The 23,261-nt window shown below is 44.2% G+C and overlaps 1 protein-coding gene and 1 non-coding gene across 3 annotated transcripts in view; one reads left to right on the top strand and one right to left on the bottom strand.

Moving 5' to 3' along the window:
- Window positions 1-272: 272 nt before the first annotated feature.
- Window positions 273-388, bottom strand: LOC118151765 (U5 spliceosomal RNA). The gene has a single exon (XR_004740176.1). It is a non-coding gene; the product is annotated as a U5 spliceosomal RNA (small nuclear RNA).
- Window positions 389-8,940: 8,552 nt separating this feature from the next.
- Window positions 8,941-23,261, top strand: part of DNAJC18 (DnaJ heat shock protein family (Hsp40) member C18) — a 32,347-nt gene continuing 18,026 nt past the window's right edge. The window contains exons 1-5 of one of the 2 annotated variants that reach the window (XM_035292148.3): window positions 8,941-9,057; window positions 10,592-10,778; window positions 18,023-18,168; window positions 21,688-21,873; window positions 22,943-23,052. In XM_035292148.3, the coding sequence (XP_035148039.1) occupies window positions 9,018-9,057; window positions 10,592-10,778; window positions 18,023-18,168; window positions 21,688-21,873; window positions 22,943-23,052 (669 nt within the window). In that variant the 5' untranslated portion in view covers window positions 8,941-9,017. The remainder of the gene's footprint in view (window positions 9,058-10,591; window positions 10,779-18,022; window positions 18,169-21,687; window positions 21,874-22,942; window positions 23,053-23,261) is intronic. The other variant, XM_035292149.3, reaches the window with a different exon arrangement.

Genomic DNA, 23,261 nt, shown 5'->3' with positions numbered 1-23,261 from the left:
CAGCTTACTGCAACCTCTGCCTCCCAGGTTCAAGCAATTCTCCTGCCTCAGCCTCCTGAGCAGCTGAAACTACAGGTGTGTGCCACCATGCCTGGCTAATTTTTGTATTTTTTTAGGAGAGATGGGATATCATCATGTTGGTCAGGCTGGTCTTGAACTTCTGGTCTCATGTGATTCACCCACCTCGGCCTCCCAAAATGCTAGGATTACAGGTGCGAGCCATCGCACCGAGCCATTGTTTTTTCCCTTTTATTTTATTTTCTTCTTTATACTGTTTTGCTAAATCAAAGCCTCAAAAAATTAGCTAAAAACTCAAAGTTGCTCCTCTCCACAGGAATCTTTAGTAAAAGGTGAAAGATTTATGTGATCTGAAGAGAAACCAGAGTATCACCTGGTTTATTAGATAGAGTTGAGGCAACTGACTAACCACTCTAGTAGAGGAGAGAAACAAGGGACTGTAATCAGTCATCACCAAGAAATAAGTTTTGACTCGGAAATGCCAGTGGGGAGAGGTAAATGAGATGTGGGCAAATGTCCTCCACTTGTCCCTGGGTAGACATGCATCACTTTGGTCTTAGCTATGGGATGAACACCGTGAAGGTTTGCGGTGGGGATAGGTCTGTGACTTCATCAACCCAAACCTTCCCCACCTTACTCCATACAACTGTTATCTTGTGTCCTAGATACAGAATAGAAGATTGTGGATACATTGGAAAGTCATTTAAAGAGAAGGAGGAAAAGAAAGGAGGCCTGCTTTCTTAGTCTTAGGCATGTCTACTATAACACTAGTCTGGAAATGAATGTTGGGAAAAATCAAGGGAGGAGTAGTCCATGTGTATTTTCCAGGAGTATTTAACTTTATAAGCACCAGCTAATTGGCAGTTTGGAACACAGGGAGAATACTGCTTACTCATTTTGAAGCAACAGTATGCTATTTTTTCTTTCTTTTTTTTTTTTAAAGATGGGGTTTCACCATATTGGTCAGGCTGGTCTCGAGCTCCTGACCTCAGGTGATCCGCCCACCTCAGCCTCCCAAAGTGCTAGGATTATAGGTGTGAGCCACCGCACCCAGCTCTCAGTATGCTATTTTTTCTGATTCAGACTTCTCAAGGCGATATGAGAGAGACGGCCTAGAACAAAAAGTTTCATTCTCTCTGTCTCATTAAAACTATTAAAATGAGACTGCAGAAAACTAGTGAGCAGGGCATGGTGGCTCATGCCTGTAATCCCAGCACTTTGGGAGGTCAAGGTGGAAGAACGCTTGAGGCAGGAGTTCAAGACCGTTTTATTATTATAAATAATAATATTAAAATATTGTGTTTTATTAGACCGTTTTCACACTGATATAAAGAAATACTGGGTGATTTATAAGGAAAGAGGTTTAATTGACTCAGTTTCGTATGGCTGGGGAGGCCTCAGGAAACTTACAATCATGGTGGAAGGGGAAGCAGGCACCTTCTTCACAAAGCAGCAGGAGAGAGAGTCAGCAAGATCAGGGAAAACTGCCTTCTAAAACCATCAGATCTCGTGAGAATTCACTCACTACCATGAGAACAGCATGGAGGAAATCACCCCAATTATCCAATCACCACCCACCTGGTCTCTCCCTCGACATGTGGGGATTATGGGGATTACAATTCAAGATGAGATTTTCGTGGAGACACCAGCCTGGGCAACATGGCAAGACCTTGTCTCAACAAAAAAATACAAAAATTAGCAGGGTGTGGTGGCACATGCTTGTGGTCCCAGCTACTCAGGGGGCTGAGGTAGGAGATCACTTTCTTCTGGGAGGTAGAGGCTGCAGCGAGCCATGGTTGGTTATACCACTAAACTCCAGCCTGGTGACAGGGTAAGATGTGAAAGAAAGATAAGAAAAAGAAGAAAGGAAGGAAAGAGGAAAGAAAGAAGAGAGGGAGCGAGGGAGGGAAGGAAGGAAAGAAAAGGAGGCGGAGGGAGGGAAGGAGAGAGGGAAGGAAGGAAAAAAAGGAGGGAGGGAGAGAGGGAAGGAAGGAAGGAGGGAAGGAAGGAAGAAAAAAGGAGGAGGGAGGGAGAGAGGGAAGGAAGGAAGGAAGGAAGGAAGGAAGGAAGGAAGGAAGGAAGGAAGGAAGGAAGGAAGAAAAAAAAGAGAAAAGAACCTACTGTATTCTAAAATCCCCCAGGACAGGGCCTGTAACCTGCCCATGTCTGTAGCTCCTGTGTGACACACTGTGCCCAGTACATCCTAGGTAATATAAACTGGCTCTTGGGTGAAGGAAATCTGGTCATAAAATCGGGCCCTGGCACAGACTTGCAGGTTGACTTTAGTGAAATTGTCCCCTTTCTCCAAGCCTGTTCTCTTACATTTTTACTTTTTTTTTTTTTTTGAGACAGGGTCTCACTCCTTCTCCCAGGCTGGAGTGCAGTGGTGCAATGATGGCTCACTGCAGCCTTGAGCTCCTGAGCTCAACCAATCCTCCTACCTCAGTCTCCTAAGTAGCTGGGACTCTTGGCATGAGCCACTGCTCCTGGCTAATTTTAAAAATTTTTTTGTAGAGGCAGGCTCTTGCTGTGTTGGCCAGGCTGGTCTCAAACTCCTGAGATCAAGTGATCCTCCTCCCTTGGCTTCCCAAAGTACTGGGATTACAGGTGTGAGCCACCATGCCTGGCAGGTTTTAAAGTGAGGTGGCTGGACGACTTGGCCTTCACTATCTTTTCTCATTCTTGTATTCCACAATGCTACAGACTCTAGATGTAAGAACAAATGAACACAGTTTGCTAAGTAGAGATCACTCTGGGTGGGAGCCAGAGACAAGTCTCAAGCGGCTCTGGACAAGCCTTTCACATTTTCAGAAGTTCCAATTCTCCTGCATACTAACAGGGAAGAATGCCCCCTACCTAGTCCTGGCTACCTCACTGGCTAGTGGCTAGGTAAAATGGGATAATACATGTGGAGATTCTTGGGAAGTGAGCAATTGTAGCAGACAGCTTGGAGTGGGGTACCAGCACCCAGGCCCCACGTTAGGATCAAGGCACTTGTTCCCCACACCTGGGTGTTGGCTGCTGAGGACTTACAGCTAGTCAATGATTGTCTGATGGGGGTTGGGAGTGCGGATGAAGACCTGGACCCCTTACCTCAATTCTCCTCCCCACATTCCTGCTTCCCTTATCCTCACAGCTGTTGTTCCAGGAGAGCTCACCAAGAAACCTTTAGTGTGCAAATCTCAGCGTCTTGGAGTCTATTTTGTGGGGGTACCTAACCTATGAAGGCAATACTACAGTATTTTTTCGGGGGAGGGAAGATAGGGTCTGGCTCTGCCATCCAGGCTGGAGTGCAATGGCACAATCATAGCTCACTGCAACCTCGAACTCCTGGGCTCAAACGATTCTCCTGCCTCAGCCTCCTAAGTAGCTGGGACTATAGACATGTGCCACCACCACTGCTAATGCATTTAAATTTTTTGTAGAGATGAGGTCTTGCTACGTTGCTCAGGCTGGTCACGAACTACTGGGCTCAAGAGATCCTCCCACTTCGGCCTCCTGAAGTGCTGGGGTTACAGGTGTGAGCCATCACTCTTGGCTAGTTTTTGAGACAGAGTTTCATTCTTCTTGCCCTGGCAGGAGTGCAATGGCTTGATCTCAGCTCACTGCAACCTCTGCCTCCCAGGTTCAAGCAATTCTCCTGCCTCAGCCTCCCAAGTAACTGGGATTACAGGTGCCCACCACCATGTCTGGCTAACTTCTGTATTTTTAGTAGAGACAGGGTTTCAACATGTTGGTCAGGCTGGTCTTGAACTCCTGAGCTCAGGTGATCCGGTCACTTTGGCCTCCCAAAGTGCTGGGATTACAGGTGTGAGCCACTGCGCCCAGCCTTGGCTAATATTTTTTAAATAATTCATATATATTTGATTTAAATCTCACAGCCAACAGCACATGGCTTACTAGCCAGTTCTGGTCTAACATCCACCATTGGGGTGGAACCCCCTCAGTGACATAACAATGTCTGGGATTCTGTTTGTGCTGTTGTTATTCTGCCTGCCATGGGCACTCAGTACACCTGCTTGCCATACCGGACTAAACAGGTCAAGGACATGGGGCTTCACCCTAGGAAAGTCGGCTGACATCTTCAGTATAAAACCACACATTTTCCTCTGACTCTGGGCAATGACCTGCACATAGGAGCTATTAGTCACAAGGTATTTCTATGTGGGGGAAGAGGGAGAGAACTGGTATTAATAATCTTCAAGATTGAAAGGCTTTTACCCTGACACTGACACCTCAGTACCACATGAGCCATGTGGATTTTCCTGTTGCTATGTAACTCTATCCTTTGGGAAGGGGTAGAGGATGAACTCAATGCTGAATTCTGCTGTTGGCAAACCCTAGTAGGGAGGTTTCTTGTGGAAGATCCTACTATTTATGCAAATCCAAGACCCCACCTCTGACAGGAAATCTGAGTGCAGCCTTCTGCAGCCCTTGCGGCTTCCCTGAAACCCTCTCTCTTCCTTGATGTCTAGTCAACAGGATGATGGTCATTTACAAGATGACTTCCTCCTTTTTCTCACACAGGACTACGTGGTCCTAAAGCAGGAACAGGTGGCAGGGATGGGGGACTGGTGGCAGATGTCTTTCTCTCATTTCTTCCCCCATCCTGTGGGAGGGCAACCAATAAACCAGCTCAGACATGCAGGCCCAGTGGGACAGGAGGATCATTTACTCAGCTTCTTTCTTCTAGGGCTGGATAGGGCAGCATCTTAGTCATACAGGGCACAGGACAAACCTCAGTATCACCAACAAAAATCCACTACAGTTCAACACATATTGTTAAAAAGTAAGTGGAGGCTAGGCATGGTGGCTCATGCATGTAATCCCAACACCTGGGAAGTCTCCGGTGCGAGAATCGTTTGAACCCAGGAGTTCCAGGCCAGCCTGGGTAACATAGTGAGATCCTGTATCGACAAAAAAAAAAAAAAGCTGGGCATAGTGACATGCGCCTGTGGTCCCAGCTACTCAGGAGGGTAAGGTGGGAGGATCACTTAAGTCCAAGAGATCAAGGCTGCAGTGAGTTGTGATAGCGTCACTGCACTCCAGCCCACATGACAGAATAAGACCCTGTCTCTAAACACAAAAACGTAAGTGGAGAAAACTGAAAGAAACCTGAGGCTGTCCCTAAGGTGAAATGGTTTAGCAGATGAAGGATCACTGCAGGCCCCCTAGTTCTGACACACAGTTTCCCTCAGCCTGGCTAGGACTACTCAATTCCATTTGAATGTGCCGGAAAACACTGTGTGATTCTGTACACCAGTCTTTTCCCGGGTTTGTGGATGTCCTCCTTTCTCTCCTCTTCGAACTTCTTTCCACACCTATCTCCTTCTGTTTGAGAACTGCCTTGGAGATCCCAATCTCTCTTCCCTTACCTCCTTCCCAGCTACCCTCTCACTCTTCCTGTGGGTTGCTTTCTCCTGGCATCTCCATCCTGTACCCTTTGGGCCCATAGCTTCCTCTTTTACAAAACACAGAAATTGAACTTGACAGTGGGGACTATTTTTGCTAACTAGCTGATGTGTTTAAGCAAAAACTGACAGAGAAATGTTCTCATTGTTGAGCTTTTGAGTTCCATGTTAGTCCAAATTATACGATCTTAAGAAAAATTCGGCCAGACACAGTGGCTCACGCCTGTAATCCCAGCACTTGGGGAGGCCAAAGTGGGCAGATCACCTGAGGTCGGGAGTTCAAGACCAGCCTGACTGACATGGAGAAACCCCATCTTTACTAAAAATACAAAAAATAGCTGGTGTGGTGGCGCATGCCTGTAATCCCAGCTATTCGGGAGGCTGAGGCAGAAGAATTGCTCGAACCTGGGAGGCGGAGGTTGAAGTGAGCCGAGATCGCGCCATTGCACTCCAGCATGGGCAACAAGAGCAAAACTCTGTCTCAAAAAAAAAGAAAGAAAGAAAGAAAAATTCATCCAGAAGTGTTAGCTGAGGTGTAAACAAACTGAAGAATACATTCGGATACTTGGCAATATTTGAGAAGGTCATAATGCGAACTCATTTTTGTTACTGTTATAGAAGTAAATGAAAAGAAGTCTAGAAAGGAAGGGGATGGAAGGTTTCAGAGGATGAGGATAGAGGATGCTTAGCTACCAGACAGCTGCTGAGATTTGAGAAGAGACCCCAGCTTCCCAAATCTTGTCCAATACTCTTGACACAGGCTCTGCTCCTAAATAGTCTCATAATTCATAGTTCTTCTTCTCAATCCAGTTAACCCCTACAGTAGTGCTCTAGCAGCCCATTCTCAGCCAAATATCTCTGACTTCATGGTATTCTAGTATCTCCAAGTAGTGCCTCCAGACCTTTTCCCTGTGTCCCTGGACTCCAAGGTCCACCCCACCCTCAGCTGTTCATCTTCTAGAGCAGGTGGTCTAGCCTCCCAAAACCAGAAAAACTTCCTTTTTATATTCAAACACCTGATAGATGTCCCTGATCAGGTCCCTCAGCTGCAGAGCACAAGTGGCACCTTCAGGATCCAGCTTTCTGTGAGCACACTGCTACCTTGATTAGATTAGGTAGTCAGAGGTCCAGTGTCCCGGAGCTGAGCTTTTGACTCATCTCATGGTTCTGGGGCCTCCTTTGCCTCTCAAGTTTCAGGGCATACATAATTCATCAGATTTAGGATGACCCGACACCTTCTCATACTATTTCACTTTTGCCATCTTCTTCTCTTTTTGAAAGGGAGAAAAATCACCGGATTTAGTGGCTGGATTCAGAGGTTAGGGTGCATGAAAAGCAGCTTCTCAGCCCTTTTTGGCAGTGTTTTGCTTCTTGTCCTATTTTCAGGTAATGATTGCCAGATACACAGGAATGAGGTCCAGCTAATCATATCCAAGACTTTACAATATGCCCAATATACACCCCTTCACTCCTAATTTACAGTGTCAAACCATAAAAAATGGTTTTTCTTCCTCCGAGCCAGTCTATAACAGTGGCCAACATTTATTAAACACATACTACATGCCAGATGAGGTGCTAAAAGCTTGACAAGCATTATCTTATTATATCCTACAGCGATCCTATGCAGATTTTTTAACCACTATGCTAAATTCCTCCTCCTAAATGAAGTAAAAATGACCAAATTTCTAGACAACTGTTACTTTCTCAGTGCTTATGGAGGTGGGGGTGGGGGAAGAATGCTGTCTTTAAGTGCTCCAGGAGAAACTGATATTACAAATGACACAAGCCTTTAGTGGTCAACTACTTTGGTAGTTTTCTTTTTTTTTTTTTTTTTGAGATGGAGTTTCGCTGTTGTTACCCAGACTGGAGTGTAATGGCACAATCTCGGCTCACCGCAACCTCCGCCTTCTGGTTCAAGCAATTCTCCTGCCTCAGCCTCCCGAGTATCTGGGATTAATCTGGATTACAGGTGCACGCCACCATGCCCAGCTAATTTTTGTATTTTTAGTAGAGACGTGGTTTCACCTCGTTGACCAGGATGGTCTCGATCTCTTGACCTCGTGATCCACCCGCCTCAGCCTCCCAAAGTGCTGGGATTATAGGCGTGAGCCACTGCACCTGGCCTAGTTTGGTAGTTTTCAAACATGTGGGTTTTCTTTCTGCTAGTAGACCACAAAATACAAAACAGAAAAAAGCAGAGCTGCTTTGATTGAAGAAGAGTAAAGTGCTAGTGCCTTTCCTGCTATGCCTTCCTACCCCCTCCCACTCCTCAATAGAAGATCCCAGAGACATCTACACATTGAGCCTTAAGGATTCCTCAATGTGTAGATGAATTGAATCCAACCTTCTCATTTTATAGGTGAGGAGACTGAGGCCAAAGAAGAAGGAAAAAGGAGTTGTTCAGGATCACACAATGATTTGTGCAAAACTCCAACTATTAATATAATGCCCATACAATTTCTAGGCCAGTGCTTTTTCCACTGAGAGGCCTTGTTCTCTAAGTTCTTAAGTGGGCACGATGTCAGTGATGCCCGGGCTGTGACTGCAGGAAAGGGCTGGAACTGCATGCCCTCTGGGGCTTTTACCCTTCCAAGTTTATGTCCAGGAATATACATCTCTCCCCACTGCCTATGTCGGTTCTAGTTGATACCATGATTGATTTGATCTTCTTGGGTAAGATCTCAGTGAATTCCGGGTAATTTTTTGTTTGGAGATGAAATATAGCCATCCACCTATGAAGAAAGAGTTGCTTTTATTCTTTGCTAGGCTCCACCCATAACTGGATGGGAAACAGCAGGAATATTTATTTCCTCATTTCCTTTTTACTAATCTCAATGTCTAGTCCTTCAGAAAAGAAAGGAATGGACTAAAGAGACAACTGGGCTGGAAGAGAGGCAAAGAGTGCCAGAGGGGGTTGGAGTAGGACGGGTTGGAGGAAGGACCGGAACAGCAAAGATGGAGGCTCTATCTTTCCATGTCTTCTTTCTCCATCCTGACACTCTCTGATGTCGAGTGCCTGAGGAGCTGCGGCAGTAGGGGCATACCAAGATTGCCCTCCAATCCCATAAATCTACATCACTTTTCTATTTTCTTGACTCTTAAGCTTCCAAAGGCTGGGGTCGGCATCTCCAAAACCCATCTCTGAATCTCCAGGGCCTACCACTGACTTTGCACAGAACAGGCATTAATATATGCTTCAAAGACATCCCTGAGGAGCATAATAGTCATACTGACACTCTCGAGCCTATAGTTTGCAAAGCCCTTCCCAGGCAGGACCTTAGACGCCCCTCCTTGAATGTCCCGAGGGTTAGGCGGAGTCGAAGTGTCTATTGCAACCCTACAAATGAGGACAGCGGTGCTGCAGGCAGCTAGCAGCAACACTCTTCCACAGGTCTCCTGTCGAAGGTCAAGCCCTTCTCTGCATCTCCCACGGCCTCTGGCGCAGAGCCTGCCGGGAGTTGTAGTCCAGTACCCCAGGAGCTCGTATAGCCTGGACTACAATAACCAGCGTGCCCCGCGCTCCGCGCCCCCTTCTCTTTCAGCCTCGGGCGCCGGGAGGCTAGGCGGACCTGCTGATTGGGAACCGAGATGGCAGCGACTCTGGGCAGTGGGGAACGCTGGACGGAAGGTACTAGGTCCCCGCCTGAGGGAGGGACAGGGCTGTGTTGCGGAGAGATCAGGGATGAGAATCTTGAAGATGCACAAGGGCTGAGATACTGGGCCTGAGGTGAGGGATGGAGGCCTGTAAGAAGATGCTGAGCCAGAGTAGGATGTGGTAGGGAAGCTGGGACCGACGGCGAGCCAGAGTCACCAGTGACGACTTGTTGCCTGCGGTCCCCAGCCCCGCCCCCGCCCCCGTCCGTGCTCCGCCCAGGACCCGCAGCGGGTCAGGCCCCGCCCGTCCCAGGGTGACTGGAGGGCCCGTGGGGTGCTGCGGTCTCCCCACAGCTTGCTAACCTAGCCCCTATCCTCCGCCTAACTGGGCCACCTGACCTTCAGTCCCTGTTTGATCTTGGGGCTCCAGCCGGCATCAGGACTAGCCTTTTCCATCCTACAGTCAGGCAAAAAGTATTGATCCAGTACCTATTGTGTGCTCCGCATTATGCTGATTCTGCAGCGAGGATTTGACTGACACGAGTTCCTTAGCTCACAAAACTCGCAGCCCACTGAGAGAGTTTGATGACTGAAGAGCCATTTACAAAACAGGCTAATAATACAAAATGGCCTGGGCTACATAGCAAGGTCAGGGATTTGGGAGCACACTGACAAGGCATCTAATGCAGACTGGCTGTCAGGGGAGGCTTCTTGCAGAAAGTGTTAGAAACGGTGACAAGAAGGATGTGTTGGAGTTGGAGTTAGCTAGGCCTATTTAGAGGAAGTGTGTCCAGGAGCAGTGGGGTAGTAGCTGAGGGATGTTAAGCAGAAGAAAGATGTTAAAGCCTTTCCCCGGTCCTCCAGAGAAGATGTCAGTGCTCTGCCCCTTTTGACTGAATTGCTTAGAACCCTCTTTACATTCTACAGGTGTTATTATTGAATCTTCTCCCTTTAAACCAGGGGTATCCAACCTTTTGGTTTCCCTGGGCCACATTGGAAAAAGAATTGTGTTGGTGTCTTGGGACACACATAAAATTCACTAACACTGATGACAGCTGATGAGCTAAAAAAAAAATTGCAAAAAAATCTCATAATGTTCTAAGAAAGTTTACAAATTTGTGTTGGGCTAAAAGCCATGGTGGGCCTCATGCCACCTGTGGGCCAAGGGTTGGACAAGCTTGCATTAAACTGTAACCTCTTTGTGGTCAAGAGTAGGTCTTACTCATCTGCCCCCTTGATCTATCTAGCCAAGTGCCTTGGTACATATTAGTTCTATAATTGTTAGTTCAAAAGAATTGAACTCCTCTCTACTTTAAATCTTAGGGATGGGAGGCACTGCAACAAAAAATCCTATTTTATGAGCAGTGTCTCTTCTGACCATTGACCACAGAGAAACAGATGTTTATTCAGCCTCATATGAATGCTTAAAAGTCAGCATGACCTCCTGAGCCCTGGCCATCATGCTTACCTTCTCATGCTTACGAGCAGCCCCTAGAGAGTTAAGGCAGGTTGAAAAGTTGATTTTCAGGGTCAGATGGAGACCTAATGGAGGGGCTGTTGCTTTGCAGCTTACATTGATGCAGTTAGAAGAAACAAATACCCAGAAGACACACCACCTGAGAGTCATGACCCCTGTGGCTGTTGTAACTGCATGAAGGCACAAAAGGAAAAGAAGTCTGAGAATGAATGGAATCAGACCCGGCAGGGTGAGGGGAACTCCACTTATAGTGACGAACAGCTGCTTGGGGTACAAAGGTGAGCACGTGGTGGGATTAATTGAGTGATTTTATGGTAAGTGCTTAGAAGAGTACCGGGTTGTGCTATGTAAGTATTGACTGATGACAATCATGATGATTGAAGCATACTAGCTTCGTGACCTCAGAGGGAAGACTGAGTAGAAGTGGAATATTAGGGTATAACATGAACTGACTACCTGCTTCTGCTTTAAGAGAGGCAGCAGAAACCAACTAGACACAACACACATTTATAGAACATTCTATCAACAACAACAGAATCATTTTCTTCTTAAGGATACACAGAATATTCTCCAGGGTAGACCATATCTTAAGCCATAAAACAAGCCTCAGTAAATTTAAAAAGATTGAAATCATAGTATATGTTCTCTGAAGTCAAAAACAGAAGGAAATTTGAGAAATTCACAAATATGTGGAAATTAAACTACAAGCTCCTAATAAGCAAATAAGTCACAGAATAAATCACTAGGAAAATTAGAAAATGCTTTGAGTTGAATGAAAATGAAAACATGACATACTAAAATATATAGGATGCAGCTTAAACAGTGCTTAGAAGGAAATTTATAGCTCTAAATGCTTATGTATTTTTTTAAAGACCTCAAATCAGTAACCTAATCTACCTTAAGGAACTAGACATCCTGGACAACATAGTGAAATCCTGTCTCTACAAAGAAGAAAAATTAGCTTGGTGTGGTGGCACGTGCCTGTAGTCCCAGCTACTCGGGAGGCTGAGGCAGGAGGATTGCTTGAACCCAGAAGGCTGAAGCTGCAGTGAGTCATGATTGCACCACTGCACTCCTGCCTGGACAACAGAGCAAGACCCAATCTCTCAAAAAAGGAAGGAAGGAAGGAAAGAAGGAGGGAAGGAAGGAAGGAGGGAGGGAAGGAGGGAAGAAGGGAGGGAAGGAAGGAAAAAAGGATATCCCTACCAATCTAAATACTATGCAAACAAACTAGATAACCTACGTAAAATCAACAAATGCCTAGAAAGATACAAATTACCGAAACTGACTCAAGAAAAACTGGAGGCCAGGCACAGTGTGGGTCATACCCTTAATAGTGCTTTGGGGTGCTCAGGCAGGAGGATTGCTTGAGACCAGGAATTTGAGATCAGCCTGGGCAATATAGCAAGACCCCATCTCTAAAAAAAAAAAAAAAAAAAAAAACCTGGGCATGGTGACACATGCCTGTGGTCCCAGCTACTTTAGAGACTGAAGCAGGAGGATACTTGAGCCTAGGAGTCTGAGGTTACAGTAAGCTATGATAGTTCCACTGTACTGCAGCCTGGGTGAGAGTGAGACCTTATTTCCAAAAAAAAATTCCAAGTAGACCTACAACAAATAAAGAGATTGAATTAACAATCAAAAAACTTTTGGCTGGGCATAGTGGCTCATGCCTGTAATCCCATTATTTTGAGAGGCTGAGGTGAGAGGATGACTTGAGCACAGAGTTCAAGACCAGCCTGGCCAACATGGCAAAACTTCATCTCTACAATAAAAAACAAACAACAAAAAAAAAAAAACCCACAAAAATTAGCCAAGCATGGTGGTGCACACCTGTAGTCCCAGCTGCTCAGGAACCTGAGGTGGCAGGATCGATGGAGCCTGGGAGGTAGAGACTATAGTGAGCAGTGATTGCACCACTGCTCTCTAGTTTCAGTGGCAGAGGGAGAGCCTGTCTGAAAAAAAAAATTCCAATGAAGAAAAATCCAGGTCCAGCTTGCTTCACTGGTGAAGTCTATCAAACATTTGAGGAAGAATTAGCACTAATCCTTCATAAACCCTTATAAACTACAAGTGTAGGAAATACTTCCCAAACTCATTCTTTGAGGTATTACTCTGTAACCAAAACCAGACAAAATTCATAAGAAATATAATATCAGATAAAATATCATAAGAAAACTGTTGGCTGGGTATGGTGGCTCATGCCTGTAATCCCAGCACTTTGGGAGGCCAAGGCAGGCAGATCACAAGATCAAGAGTTTGAGACCAGCCTGGCCAATATGGTGAAACTAAAAATACAAAAGTTAGCCAGGCGTGGTGGTGGGAGCCTGTAGTCCCAGCTACTTCAGGAGGCTGAGGCAGGAGAATTGCTTGAACCCGGAGGATGTAGGTTGCAGTGAGCTGAGATCGTGCCATTGCACTCCAACCTGGGTGACAGAGTGAGACTCCATCTCAACAACAAAAGAAAACTAAACTATCAACCAAGATCCCTTATGGATATAGATTTTAAAATATTCAATAAAATACTAGAAAAACAAAGCAATGTAAAAAGTATTATACATCTTGACCAAGTGGGATTTATCCCAGTATTGCAGGATTGTATAACACACAAGTCAATATAACATACTATGTTAATACAATGAAGGACAAAAATCACATGATCATTTCAATAGGTACAGAAAAAGCATTAAACAAAATCCAACACTCTTTCATAATACAAAACACTCAAAAAGCCAGGGATAAAAGGGAACTTTTTAACCTGATAAAGTTCATCCACAAAAATCCACAGTTAAAACATCATACTTATAGGTGAACAACTGGGTGTTTTCCCACCAAGATCAGAAACATGACAAGTATGTCTGTTTACTCTTGCCACTTCTGTTCAGCATTGTACTAGAGGGTCAAGTCAGGACATTTAAGCAAGAAAAAGAAATAATAGCCATCCAGATTAGAAAGAAAAGTAAAACTACATCCACAGATAACATGATTTTGTAAATAGAAAATCCTAACAAATACACACACACACACACACACACACACACATACACACACACCTTTAGAACTAATAAGTTGAACAAAGTTATAGGATATAAGATCAATATATAAAAATTATTGTTTTCTATATATTAGCAATGAACAATCAAAAAATGAAATTAAGAAAATATATTGAAGCTGAGTGTGGTGGCTCATGCCTGTAATCCTAAAACTTTGGGAGGCTGAGATGGGAGGATTGCTTGAAGATCAAGACCAGGCTGAACAACATAGCAAGATCCTGTATCTAGTAAATAAAAACTTAGCCAGGTATAGTGGTGTGCCCCTGCAATCCCAGCTACTCAGGAGGCTGAGGTAGGTAGATCCCTTGAGCCCAGAAATTCAAGACTGCAGTGAGCTATGATCATCCCACTGCAGTCCAGCCTGGGTAGCAAAGCAAGACCCTGTCTCTATAAATAAATAAATAAATAATTTTTTAAAAAGAAAATACTGTTTGCCTTTGAGCAACACAGGTTTGAATGGCATGGGTTTGAAATGTAGATTTTTTTTTTTTTTTTTTTTTTGAGACAGAGTCTGGCTTTGTCGCCAGGTGCCAGGCTAGAGTGCAGTGGCGCAATCTTGGCTCACTGCAACCTCCGCCTCCCGGATTCAAGCAATTCTCCTGCCTCAGTCTCCCAAGTAGCTGGGACTGCAGGTGCATGCCACCACACCCAGCTAACTTCTTTTTTTTTTGTATTTTTAGTAGAGATAGGGTTTCACCATGTTGGCCAGGCTGGTCTCGAACTCCTGACCTCAGGTGATGCACCTGCCTCAGCCTCCCCAAAGTGCTGGGATTACAGGTGTGAGCCACTGAGTGCAGCCCTGACTCTTTTTTTTTTTTGAGATAGAGTTTCGCTCTTGTTGCTCAGGCTGGAGTGCAGTGATGAGATCTCAGCTCACTGCAACCTCCACCTCCTGGGTTCATGTGATTCTCCTGCCTCAGCGTCCCGAGTAGCTGGGACTATAGGTGGGCGCCACCATGTCCAGCTAATTTTTTTGTATTTTTAGTAGAGATAGGGTTTCACCATTTTGGCCAGGATGATCTTGATGTCTTGACCTCGTGATCCTCCTGCCTCGGGCTCCCAAAGTGCTGGGATTACAGGCGTGAGCTACAGTGCCTGGCTTGGATTGCCTTTTAAAAGTTATTTTGGATTAACTTGGTGTATGGTGCACGCCTATAGTCCCAGCTACTTGGGAGGCTGATGCAGGAGAACCCAGGAGTTGGAGGCTGCAGTGAGCTATAATCAAGCCACTGCACTCCAGCCTACGTGACAGGGATCCTACGCTGTCTCTAAAAACTAATAAAGTTCTTTTGGCCCTGGCCACTCAGAACTCCATGAGTTCAACACCAAAGGCATGAAAGTGGTCTACTTGCCCCCATATGCATCTCTAATTTCAGCCTCTAGATCAGGAAGGGGGTCATAAGAACCTTTAAGTCTCGTTACACATAATGCTCTATAGAAAGGATTGTCAACACTATGGAAGAGGACCCCAATAAAGAGAACATCCTGAAGGTCTGAAGGGATTACACCATTCAAGAGTCCATCATTGTTACAGAAAAAGCTGCGAAAGCCATCAGCCCCAAACAATAAATTTCTGCTGGAGAAAACTGTGTCCAGATGTTGTGCATGACCTCATAGGACTGACTACAGAGCCAATCAAGGAAATGATGAAAGACATCAAAGATGCAGTGCCAGAAAACAAATTGACATTAGACCATATGGAAGATGGGTTCCAGTTATTTGGGACTGCTTTTGACTTCTTTTACAACATGGACCCTTTTATGTAACAGACAATGAACACTAAAGCAAGCAGTGGAAGGAGGATTGATACTGACTGGAAACATTTTTAGAGACATTTAAAAAATAAAACAAAACAGAAAAGTTAGCCAGGCACAGTGGCTCACACCTGTAATCCTAATACTTTGGGAGGCTAAGGCGGGCAGATTACCTGAGGTCAGGAGTTCAAGACCAGCCAGGCCAACATGGTGAAATCCCGTCTGTATTAAAAATACAAAAAAATTAGCTGGGTTCTCTAGAGGCTGAGGCAGGAGAATCGCTTGAACCTGGGAGGTGGAAGTTGCGGTGAGCCGAGGATTGTGCCACTGCACTCCAGCCTGGGCAATGAGAGCAAAACTCTGTCTCAAAAAAGAGAAAAATAATGAGGTAAGCCAGGCGTGGTGGCTCATGCCTGCAATCTCAGCATTTTGGGAGGCCAAGGCAGGTGGATCACTTGAGGTCAGGAGTTTGAGACCAGCCTGGCCAATATAGTGAAATCCTGTCTCTACTAAAAATACAAAAAATTAGCTGGGTATGGTGGCACAATCTTGCAGTCCCAGCTACTCAGGAGACTGAGGCAGGAGAATTGCTTGAACACAGGAGGCGGAGGGAGGTTGCAGTGAGCCGAGATCGTGCCACTGCACTCCAGCCTGGGTTCCATCTCAAAAAAAAAAAAAAAGGAATGAGGTAGATATATGGTACTAGTTAACATTTATTTAGTATTAGATGCTTTCAAGCTCTTTAATGAAGACTAATCATAAAATCAACTCTGAGAAATATAGGTATAATTATTAGCCCATTTCAGAAGATAACACCAAGCTATAGAGGTTAAGTACACAGCAAAATCAAATCTAAACCAAGGTATCTTGACTCCAGAGTTCATCTCTAGTCCAGCAGTTCTCAAAGGTGTTTGGGGAGCCCCAAGACCCTTTTAAGGGATAGGTCTACAAGTTTAAAACTGTAGTCATAATGATACAAGCATGTTACTTATCTTTTTCACTGATTTTCTCATGATTATACAGTAGAGTTTTTGAGAGGCTACATGACATGTAATTATATCATCACTGTTTAGAAAATTTTTGTTTTCATTTGTGGTATAGTAAATGTGGATTGATACAAGTCATATAAACGAAAGCTCTTTTGAGGTCTTTGGTAATTTTTTTCTCTTCCTGGACCATGCCTATCAGTAATTTTTTTAGAGTATACAGTGTTGCTGAGATCAAAAGTTCGGAACTGCCACTCTAGCCTAAACTATTGTCTAGTCTAAACTATTATTCTATACTCATCTCTATATGTTAAGGATTGATCTCCAAGATACGTTGTTTTTTGGTTTTGTCTTTTAGAGACAGGATCATGCTCTGTTACCCAGGCTAGAGTGTAGTGGAATAATCACAGCTCGCTGCAGCCTCAAATTCTTGGGCTTAAGTGATCCACCTGTCTTGGCCTCCTGAGTAGCTGGAACTCTAGACACAAGGCACCATGCCTGGCTTTTTAAAATTTTTCATAGAGATAGGGTCTCACCATTCTGCCCAGGCTGGCCTCAAGCTCTTGGCCTCAAGCAATCCTCCCACCTCAGCTTCCCAAAGCACTGGGATTACAAGTTTGAGCCAACATGCCCAGCACCCCCCCAAAAAAATTTTTTTTTAAGAGACAGGGTTTCACCATGTTGTCCATGCTGGTCTTGAACTTCTGACCTCGTGATCCACCTGCCTCAGCCTCCCAAAGTGCTGGGGTTACAGGTGTAAGCCACTGCACCTGGCCTTTTTTTTTTTAAACAAAAGCAAGATGTAGAAAGGTGATTATGTTTCCATTTAGGTAGGAAAAAAAAATGAAGAGGACTGTACCTGTATTCTTTCTCTACCTAGGATCCACAGAAAACTTCTAATGATAGTTGTCCCTGTGGTGGGATACTGGGGGATAGGGAATGATCAAGCAGGAGAATTTTTACTACATAAACTTTAGTTCTGTTGGCTCTTTTTCTTCTATCCTGTGTATGTTAACTTTTTAAAAACACAGTTTAGCCAGGTATGGTGGCTCACGCCTGTAATCCCAGCATTTTGGGAGAGCGAGGTGGGAGGATCATGAGATCAGGAGATCGAGACTAACCTGATGGTCAGGCTGGTCTCGATCTCCTGACCTCATGATGGTGTTTTAGTAGAAACACCATCTCTACTAAAAATTCAAAAAATTAGCCGGGCCTGGTGACGGCGGTTGCATTGAGCAGAGATTGCACCATTGCACTCTAGCCTGGGCAACAAGAGCAAGGCTCCATCTCAAAAAATAACCAAAAAACAAAAACAAACAAACAAACAACAACGACAAAAACACAGTTTAAAAAGATAGCCATAGGAAAAAGAGAGAAAAAATTATAGACAAACAGGGAGATTAACTGTTTCTTTTGGCTTTGCTGTCCTGTGGTTCATCTCTCAGGATGTTAGCCTGAACCTTGGTGTAAGGATTAGCATACTTATTCTACTCACTTGCAGGGATATAGGAAGAATATATAGTACATGTAAAAGTACTCTGAAAGGCATTAAGTTCTGGGTGGGAGAAGGACATTGTTAATGAATGTGAATGTTTCATTAACGTGTGCACTAATTTTCTCATAGGTTTGTTTTGGGTCCCACAGATTGGAAGGAAGATGGATGTATTGTTTTGCAGTTAGTTGTACAAAAGGGGCCTTTATAGACATACCTGTTTGTTATTTTTTTTAGGATCAAGAAATGCAGAAATTACTATGAAATTCTGGGAGTTCCTCGAGATGCCAGTGATGAAGAGCTTAAGAAAGCTTACAGAAAACTCGCCCTGAAATTTCACCCTGACAAGAACTGTGCTCCTGGAGCAACAGATGCTTTCAAAGGTCTGATCCTGAACCAATGCTCAGTGCTGCCCTTGTCATGGTTGGTCATAATAAGTTGTTTTTAGCCTTCCCCATAGTTGTTTTATGAGGCCATAAGGAGGGGTTTTCCCCCTGCACACCTCTTAAATAGTGATTATGAGCGCAGCTCCCACTTGATTTTATCCACTTACCTTAATTGTTCTTTCTTTTCTTTCTTTCTTTCTTTCCTTTCTTCCTTTTTCTTCCTCTTCCTTTCTTTCCTGTTTTTTTTTTTTTTTTTTTTGAGACAGGGTTTCACTCTGTCACCCAGGCTGGAGTGTGGTGGCACCATCTTGGCTCATTGCAACCTCCGCCCCCAGGGCTCAAGTGATCCTCCCACCTCAGTCTCCTGAGTAGCTGGGACTACAGGTGAGCACCACCATGCTTAGCTCATTTTTGCATCTTTTGTAGAGATGGGGTTTAACCGTGTTGCACTGGCTGATCTCAAACTCCTGAGCTCAAGCAATCTGCCCACCTAGACCTTCCAAAGTGCTGGGATTACAGGTGTGAGCCACTGTGCCTTTTCTCCATGAAATTTTAAAAAATATATTCTTTAGGCTGGGTGCAGTGGCTTACTCCTGTAATCCTAACACTTTGGGAGGTCGAGGTGGGTGGATCACTTGAGGTCAGGAGTTTGAGACCAGCCTGGCCAACATGGCAAAACCTCGTCTCTACTAAAAATATAATAACCAGCTGGGCGTGGTGGCGCATGGCTGTAATCCCAACTACTCGGGAGGCTGAGGAAGTAAAATCGCTTGAATTCAGAAGGTGGAGGTTACAGTGAGCTGAGATCATGCCATTACACTCCAGCCTGCATGATGGGAGGGAGACTCCATCTCAAAAAAATAAAAAATAAATATATTCTTTTTAATTTTATTTTTAAAAAACTTTTTCAATTTTCTTTTGGTGCTGTGACTCAAATGAAATATATTCTTTAAAAATATTTTGTACCCAACACATGAGTACAAATCTTAAGAGCTTCACCTGGCCAGGCATGGTGGCTCACACCTGTAAACCCCAGCACTTTGAGAGGCTGAGATGGGAGGATTGCTTGAGCTCAGGAGTTTGAGACCAGCCTGGGCAACATAGTGAGAGCTCATCTCTACTAAAAATAAAAATAAAAATAATTATTTTGGGAGGCTGAGGTGGAAGGATTGCTTGAGCCAGAGATCAAGGCTGCAGTGAACCGTGATTGAACCACTTGCACTCCAAGTCATTGTTTCAGGCAAAGATCATCAGTGAATGCTAAAACCATTGAGTGCAAGGTTGTTGTCACCTACGTGGTATTCTTGCCAAAATGTTTCACCTAAATCTAATAATGGGGAAACCATCAGAATATGAAATATTATAACTCAAACAAGACAGTTGCAGGTGGGGAAAAAAAGAAAATAAAACAGAAACATGTTCCTGTGATTCCAGTGTTGTTGTTTCTGGTGATCAGGCAAAACCTGGCTATAAGAATACTGATCTGTTTTTCCAAAAAAATTAACATAATAAAAAACAAAAAAGGTGGAGACAGTTTTAGATTAAAAGAAAGTAAAGAGACATAAAACTAAAAGCAATACTCGAATCTTGCATGGATGCATTGGATGATAATGGAGCGATGTTAATTTTCTTACCTGTGATAATGGTGTTGTGATCACACAGGAGAATGTCTTTCTTCTTGGGAGATATATGTTGAGTTATTTAGGGGCAAGGTGTCATAATATCTGTGGCCTACTTTCAAATGGTTCAGCAAAAGAAATGTATACTTATTACAATATATATGTACATATGAAATACTCTTTCTTCATACTCTGTGTTTATGACAGTGTTGACTGAATTACAGGTAGGGAGTTGGGGATGCCTTAAAAGACTTTTTTTTTTTAGGTTTCTATTGATTGGTGCTACCGATTTTATGTTTAAATGAAATTGGGCAAGGTTTGCACATTGTACAAAGAGAGGAGACATACTGGTAAACATATGTAACTACTCAGCCTGTCAACCCTTTTTGAGACATTGGAAATATATTTCTTAATTTTAGAAAATAATTATCTAAAGAAAACTGAAATAAGATTATGACAAAGACTTTGTTTTTAATCAAGCAGGATGGGTGTTTGTTTGTTTTTGAGATAGAGTCTCACTCTGTCACCAGGCTGGAGTGCAGTGGCGCAATCTTGGCTCACTGCAACCTCCAACTCCCTGGTCCAAGTGATTCTCCTGCCTCAGGCTCCTGAGTAGCTGGGACCACAGGAGCGTGCCACCCTGCCCAGCTATTTTTTGTAGTTTTAGTAGAGATGGGGTTACCATGTTAGCCACGATGGTCTCGATCTCCTGACCTCCTGATCTACCCACCTCGGACTCCCAATGTGCTGGGATTACAGGCATGAGCCACCGTGCCTGGCATGCAGGCGGATTTTTATTAAGATTGTTTCAGGAGGCTGGGCGCAGTGGCTCATGCCTATAATCCTAGCACTTTGGGAGGCCGAGGTGGGCAGATCACAAGGTCAGGAGTTTGAGACCAGCCTGGCCAATATGATGAAACTCCATCTCTACTAAAAATAGAAAAATTAGCAGGACATGGTAGTGGGTGCCTGTAGTCCCAGCTACTCAGGAGGCTGAGGCCGGAGAACCACTTGAACTCAGGAGGTGGAGGTTGCAGTGAGCCAAGATTGAGCCAGTGCATTCTAGCCTGGGCAACAGAGTGAGACTCTGTCTCAAAAAAAAAAAAAAAAAAAAAAAAGATTGTTTCAGGAGAGAATTCAGGAAATTTTTCTGACTATAAGTTAGAATATCACTACTGATGGGTAAACTTTTTCCAACATGAACTATTTCACTCAAGTGAAATAAGAACACATTTTTAGCCAGATGCTGTGGCTCACACCTGTAATCCCAACACTTTTGGAAGCCAAGGTGGGAGGATCACTTGAGGCTAGGAATCTGAGACTAGTCTGGGCAATGTAGCAATATCCCATCTCTTAAAAAAAAAAAAAAAATTAAGTAAAGAACAGTTTTTTTTTTTTCTTGAGACGAAGTCTTTCTCTGTTGCCCAGCCTGGAGTGCAATGATGTGATCTCAGCTCACTGCAACCTCCCAAAGTGCCTCATTTTATAGGCACGAGCCACTGTGCCTGGCCAGTTTTTATGAATGAGAGTGCTGGCCAGTTGGAGAACATTTTCCTAACATGTCTGAGACTTGCGGTGATTGGGAACCAAACCTGAAGTGGAGGGGATCCTAACTTCTAGGACAGCTGGGATGACTCCAGAACTGTTGACTGGGAGTTAACCTTCACTTCAGCAGCAGTTCTTAATTCCTGTGATTCCAGTGTTGTTGTTTCTGGCAATCAGGGAAAACCTCAAGGGCAAGCACTTTGGAGAACTTTCTAGGCCCAAGCACCTCTCCTTGGGCCCCTGCAAAGTTGTCCAGCATGAGTCACCTCTTGGCTCTTCATCATTGCTGCTGTGATCACTGTCAGCCATAGCACAGACTGTGTCCTCATGTGCTGCTTCTTGTTGGTTGCAGCAATAGGAAATGCATTTGCAGTCCTGAGCAATCCTGATAAGAGACTTCGCTATGATGAATACGGAGATGAACAGGTGACTTTCACTGCCCCTCGAGCCAGACCTTATAATTATTACAGGGACTTTGAAGCTGACATCACTCCAGAAGAGCTATTCAATGTCTTCTTTGGAGGACATTTTCCTACAGGTTAGTATCCCAAAATTATCTTTAAAATATTTCTTTCTTTATGGCTCTCAGCAAGCTCCTGTTTGAAAATCTGAATAGAGGGACGATGGTATGATGGGGACAGCAAGGATTTAGAATCAGTTGAGCAGGAGTTTGAGGCAAGTCTCCAGCCTCCAGCTGTGCATAATTTTGACCAATCATTTAGTCTCTCTGACCCTGTTTCCTCTCCTGAAAAATGGGGCTGTTAATAATAACCTACTTCACAGGGTCACTGTGAGGATTAGATACGTTTAAGCACCTTATAAATAAGTAACAAAATGCCTATTATTATTATTATTATTATAAAATAGCACTTACAAAGATAAAAGATTGGAAAGTGCCCCCCAGCAAGTTGGAAGTTGGTATAATTCAGTGCCCAGGAAGTAAATTGAATTTTATGAATTGCTATTAAAAGTACCAGTGACACAATGTGGTATTGGGCACGGAAGCAGACGTGAGCATGCCAAATAGGATTCATGGTCCAAATGCTCTCACTCTTCTAGCCTTTTGGGGTTCTCTCTCATTAGTTGCAAAGGACTATTTAAATGAAGTCAGGAAAGCTCAGCATTCTTTAGCTCCAGCTGGTTCACTTGGCTTGCTTACTGTTTTTTTTTCTACTGGGTAAAATAGGCCAATACTCTATCCTTAACAAACCTAGCTGGGAACAAGGACCTTGAAAAAGGCAAGGAAGGGCTGGGCATCATGGTTCATGCCTGTAATACCAGCATTTTGGGAGGCCAATGTGGGTGGATCACTTGAGGTCAAGAGTTTGAGACCAGCCTGGCCAACATGGTGAAACTCCCATCTCTACTAAAAATAAAAAAATTGGCCGGGCATGGTGGCAGCTGCCTGTAATCCCAACTACTCAGGAGGCTGAGGCAGGAGACTCACTTAAACCCGGGAGGCGGAGGTTGCAGTGAGCCGAGATCACACCATTGTACTCCAGCCTGGGTAACAGAGTAAAACTCTGTCTCCAAAAAAGAAATAAAAAGGCAAGAAAGGAGTGTTTGCCATATCCCATACTGAGTATTTGTTTTTCTTTCTCTTCCAGGAAATATTCATATGTTTTCAAATGTGACAGATGACACTCACTATTACCGCCGACGGCACCGACATGAGAGGACACAGCCTCAGAAGGAGGAGGAAGAAGAGAAACCTCAGGTACCTAGGGAGGGAGGAGCGCTGCTGCCCATAAACAGTTGTACAGGGCCAACCTTGATGGTACATGGTCAAGCTTTAGTAGATGAACTTGAGATATATTGCTAAGATGTGCTTTAGGAAAGCAAAAGCAATGGTGAGAAGAGCTGAATAATTGGCCTAAATAGGCAGAATGGCATCCCCTCCTTCTGCCCATTCTTGGGTGGTTCTCC

This window comes from Callithrix jacchus, chromosome 2, assembly GCF_049354715.1.
Source record: "Callithrix jacchus isolate 240 chromosome 2, calJac240_pri, whole genome shotgun sequence".
Lineage (NCBI taxonomy): Eukaryota > Metazoa > Chordata > Mammalia > Primates > Cebidae > Callithrix > Callithrix jacchus.
The sequence above is the reverse complement of the archived record's forward strand: the minus strand, read 5'-3'. Positions and strand labels throughout refer to the sequence as shown.